General features: G+C 37.1%; 2 protein-coding genes across 2 annotated transcripts; both read right to left on the bottom strand.

Annotated features, from left to right (window-relative positions):
• Positions 1–1,304, bottom strand: LOC122516856 (GATA zinc finger domain-containing protein 10-like). Its single transcript, XM_043635054.1, has 2 exons — positions 1,095–1,304; positions 1–572 (listed from the first exon to the last, which is right to left on the bottom strand). Exons 1-2 carry the CDS (start codon positions 1,127–1,129, stop codon positions 206–208), a joined length of 402 nt encoding a protein of 133 aa, XP_043490989.1. The 5' UTR covers positions 1,130–1,304; the 3' UTR covers positions 1–205.
• A 1,094-nt stretch (positions 1,305–2,398) lies between these two features.
• Positions 2,399–4,566, bottom strand: LOC122517179 (protein naked cuticle homolog 1-like). The gene is made up of 3 exons (XM_043635600.1): positions 4,094–4,566; positions 2,487–2,594; positions 2,399–2,437 (listed from the first exon to the last, which is right to left on the bottom strand). Exons 1-3 carry the CDS (start codon positions 4,307–4,309, stop codon positions 2,399–2,401), a joined length of 363 nt encoding a protein of 120 aa, XP_043491535.1. The 5' UTR covers positions 4,310–4,566.
• Between the last annotated feature and the right edge of the window lie 577 nt (positions 4,567–5,143).

The following is a 5,143-nucleotide window of genomic DNA, read 5'->3' as shown; positions in this document are numbered from 1 at the left end:
TTTGGAATGAGATTGACGATGTTCCGATTGCCTAACAAATGTTGAGTTTCGTTGTTTATCGTTGGACCGATTATGTTGCGAGCTGAGATCTGTTGTTGACCCTGCTGTTGTTGAAGATGCCCTGATTTCGACGATTGGGTTGTTGTCGTTGCAGTCGTCGTGGTCGTCGTTGGTGCCGCTGTTGTTATTCCCGTTGGCATTGCTGTTACGTTACGTTGTAGTTGCTGCTGATTTTGTTGCTGCTGCTGTTGGTGGTGATGGTGGTTATGTTGTTGTTGTGTTGTTGTTGTTGTTGTTGCTGTTGCTGTTGTTGATGCTGCTGCTGCTGCTGTTGAATACCACTATGTGGTCCCCGCGTCTTTTTTAAATTTCCACGGGTTTTCATTGGTAATTTCGAAAATCCGACCGTGTGATGGGAATTTTCCCGTACCGGTTTGTGATAAGTCATCGTCGATTGTCGGGACTCCGAAGGTGGTCGACCGTTTTGGTTGTAGTTCGATGTTTGCACGCTCGTTGGCTCGATGTGAGGACTTCGAGATGGAACGCGTACATGTTCGTTTTGATGTCGTTTCCTGGAATATCGGTACAATAATTAATTCATTTTGTTATTTTTTAACATCGAAAATACAGGGTGGAGCGTTTATATCGGAAAACTTTTTTAACGTATGATTGTTTTGATCTACTTTCTTAGTTTTATAAATTCCATTAATACTGTTTCAAGAATAAGATGCAGATTTCTATACGAATTACAGGGATGTGGATGCAAACTACTTAGATCAATAAACTAAAATCATACTTTATATTTTGTTGCTCCGAAATGCGTCAGTCGGTAAAACAGTTTGTCCTATCATCCCGTAAGCTACGTGATATAAAAATATAAATGTAAATCAAGTATTAACACTGATGATTTTCTACAGACGGCAAAATTTTTGTTTAAATAACAATTTCCAAAGTACAATTTTATTATTCTTGTCTGAAATTAATTTTGGTAACTTTGAATAATTTTTTAGTATCCGCGACAAAATAGGCGATCATTTATCTAATGGATTTTGAGTTTATTAATTACTGAATGATATTTTTTTTCTATGACCCACCTCGGTGTATGAAAACTGAGATTGTTCTTTTCCATGTTAGCCTGTATAATCTCTAACAGCTGTTGCCTTTGGAGTGCTCCACTACGTTTTCGTTGATTCGTGGTTAGTAAGGGTGTGAAGGGAGAAAAAGCGGGCGAAGTATCGCTGTCGTCGCTGACATCACCTTCAGAACTGTTCGAATAAGGCAATGGTAAATGAGGAACCGGGCCGACCCTCCTACGGAGTTCTTCCTGTTTCACGCGGCTGCTTCGCGTGTTTTCGGCGTCGTCCTCGCTGTGCGTCTCTGCTTCTCTTTGTTGCGTCTAAAATAAAAAAAAAAATAAAAGCTTGCAAGATGAGAGAGAAAGAAAAAAGAGAACCACGATCTTCTTCTCTCGACTGACTACAACAGTATATATAAAACGCAGTATACTACATACTACCCTATAATTTATCAGACCACTTTCAAATTTACCGCTTGGTCCGTTCGAAACAAGGAAGAATTCAAAATATAAGAGAGAGAGAGAGAGAGAGAGAGAAAGAGAGTGGAGTTAGAATCTACCAGACTGCTGTAAAGAAATAGCAGCAGTCCTGGGGTATATCCTAAAAAAGAAATCTTCAAAAGTCCTATATAATCCAATCCATCCACCAAAAGTAATATAAACCCAAAATAAATGAAATAAACAGAGAAATGCGATGGGATCGGTGGAAGAAAGAACTTTTTAGGTTTGTATGTATACTTATTCCGCCAGAGGATAACTTTTTCCAGGAAGAAACTTCGTGGTAGAGATCAACGGAATTTCATCTCTTTTGTGCATCTCCAAGAAAGCTTATTAGAAGAAGAAGAAGAAGAAGAAGAAGAAGAAGTAGAAGAAGAAGAGGAGGGAGAGAGGGTCGTAAGCAGCCAAGAAGAAGTAGGAGGAGAGAGGATTTTATTTGAGGGAAAAGAAAACCGACGACGACGACGATGACTGGTCTTACTCACTCACTTTCTCTCTCACTCTCTCTCCTCCTTTCCTTCTCTCCTTTCTCTTTCTCTGTCTCACATTTAGTCTTTCTCTTTCTCACCTGACATCGATGCCGAGTGGGTCTTCTCCTTCTAGGAACTTTGCGCGAGCCATGAGTGGCATGCGTTTGAGTTGTCGTCGAGTGATGATGATGATTACCACCGGTACAGGAGGCCGCGTGCTTCACGTGACAGCAAGGAGAATTAGCTGGTAGGCTTGTAGTTGTTGTCGTAGTCGTAGTGGTCGTAGTAGTTGGCCCTTGCTGAGAATTCGGGCAGGTGGTACGCGTTTGTCCGGCACGTTGATCGGGCGATACAGTCAGCTTGACCTTAATCGTTTTACTGCCGCACGGTGGCACTTGGATGGACGCTCCAAGAGTGTCATAAATGGTAGTAACCAGACCGGCTATATCGTCCTTCGTTATCTTTCCATGCCCATCAAAATCATAGAGTGTAAATGAAAACTCTTGTCTTCTTCGATCACCTTCGGCAACCGAGACGTCGCACTCGAATTCCTGCAAAAAAAAAAATACGTAACTCCTATTGGTTAACTTTTTTTTATATGTATTTTGATGCAAGAGAAAGAAAGAAAGATTTTGACTTTATAGATCCTTGGCAACAGTCGTAAAAGAGAACTTTACGACAGTCGAGTCGAAGGACAAGTTTCTTGTAAAGTTTCTTACACGACTCGAGAAATACGAGATACCTTGAACTTGACGTTCGAGCGCATATCGATATCGATATCGATATCTTGGTAACTCAAGGATAGTTGGGGTCTTTGGTTGATGCTTCTCGGTTCTCTTAGATCCTGGCGATCATCTACTTTAATTTATTCCATCATTTTTCTTTCTATCTATTTATAAATCTGTCCTATTATTATACTTTTGCTAGAAGCAAATATCAAGAACTGAATAATGTCAACGAACTTTCTATTGAATTTGATTTTAGATTTGAATTTCTTGAATTAACAGGAAACGGAAATGAAATGCGTTGATAAATCGAGAGTTTGGAACGTTGCTTGTGATATCGTTGGTAACGTTAAACCCGGTATTGAATCAGCTCATTACGTAAACCCACTTTACGTGTGTTAGTTGTTCTAAAAACAGGATACGCCAGAGGGAAAAAGAAGGAACACTAGCGGTGTTTAATCCCCAAGTAAGTTAGTACGATATATACCTAAAGCTGCCACGTGGCACCTAACATGTTCACACAAACTTGTTTATGGCCACGCAACAATGAACCCAACTTCCACGAAATGACCTTTTTATCAAATAACCGTTTGGGTTTCCTACCTTTTATCATTAACCGATCTAGTATTATTTCATCATTTTCGAGATAAATTTGTTATAATGACAATGAACAAAGTAACGGATGGTTACATTAGTAACAAAGTATGAATTTTAATTTCTGTTTATTAAAATTGGGTAAAGTTTTGCAAGATGTTACCAAACTTTAATTAATGATCTGAAATTGTTGATTTTATTGGGTATAATGAATTTTACAATTACAGGATTTTACAGTAACAAGACTTTTCTCTAGATACCCATTTAATTAAGATTATTTAAAATGTTCTTGTATAATGTTGGTTGGTGTATGAACTATTAATATTTTGCAAAATAAATATTACAAAATTATAGGATCCCTACGATGACAAACAAATTGTTTGTTAACGTTTTAACTTCTAAATAATTTCCACATAACTCTACCTAATGATTACTTATCTCCCTTATCTCCAGATAAAATAATAAATATATAAATATTATTATATAAATATATTATAATATATAAATATTTATTTATGACTACACTGTTATACAAAAAAGAAAAAAAAATCAAAAGGAACAACTGCTTTGGTTTGTAACATAGAAAAAAGGCAACTTCCATCAATCATTTTTATGTCTCCCTTTTTTTCTTCTCATGCATCTTCACGGGAATCGACAAGAACCAAAAACTTAGAGATTCAGAAAAAAAAGGAAAAAGGAAAGGAAAAGGAAAAGGGAAAATTGGACGGTACCTCAAAACTGAGCTGTTTCGTCGTACTGCTGATAGGTCGTTCATCGTTTTCTGGAGCTGGCGGTGCCGGACTGGCGGTTCCATCGACCGTGACTTGTGGCGATTCCGCTGGTAGCGGGGGGGAACCAGTGCAAGGCGTCGCGACGCTCCCTAAAAGTTCTTCCGAATCGCTACCTTCGGTATTCCCACCAACGACTGAAACATCCGACAATTTCATGGAAATGAAAAATGACCTTTTTTTTTCTTCTTTTACATTTTCTTTTTTACTTTCCCACTCTCTTTCTACCCTTCTTTCAGTCCTCGTTCGTTCTTCTTTTTGAAAAGGCACAAACGAATTCCAACGAATTCATTCAAAAGGTTAACACACAATTATATGGTTTCAAATGATTGCACATTCCTCTAGATCCCTATTCCAAAGAAAATGAAAACTGGATACTTCGACCAGACGTGTAACGACAAAACTTAGAACCATACTTCAAAGGCTCCGCGTAGAAAATAATATATGCATCGTTAAAGTGACTTTGGATTCAAAGGATTATTCCTTTCGAGAATAATTGTACTATACGATTTTAATTTAGCGAGTTACAGAATAATATATATATATATTCAAGTGTAATGTATTTATAATGTTAAATAAATTAGATTTAACCGATTCTGAAAAGAATTTCAATCGAAAATTAATTTTCATGTTGGTTACACGTAGTTAGAATTAACAGAGTCATAAAACATTTTAGAATAATATCGTAGATGATATCTGAGTTTGCCTATTTTTTTTCACTTTATTTACATATTAAAATTCTATGTCAAAAAATTGTTGGCATACCGATAATATGCGGTCTATCCAAAATTACATAAAAACAATTTATATTAGGAGAAAATCACCGTGCAACCGTGATGCAATCCTGACGCAACCCTGACGAAAATTACTTACAATAATATTCTTATGTAGAGCGCAAATTTGAATATAAACGCCAGTTTGAAATAGACTGCGAATTGTGATATTATAACGTATGCTAAAATTTTGTATAAAAACAAATATAAACATCCTGCC

This window comes from Polistes fuscatus, unplaced genomic scaffold (genome assembly GCF_010416935.1).
Source record: "Polistes fuscatus isolate 324 unplaced genomic scaffold, CU_Pfus_HIC Scaffold2, whole genome shotgun sequence".
In the NCBI taxonomy this organism is placed as follows: domain Eukaryota; kingdom Metazoa; phylum Arthropoda; class Insecta; order Hymenoptera; family Vespidae; genus Polistes; species Polistes fuscatus.
This window is presented reverse-complemented; position numbering and strand designations above follow the sequence as displayed.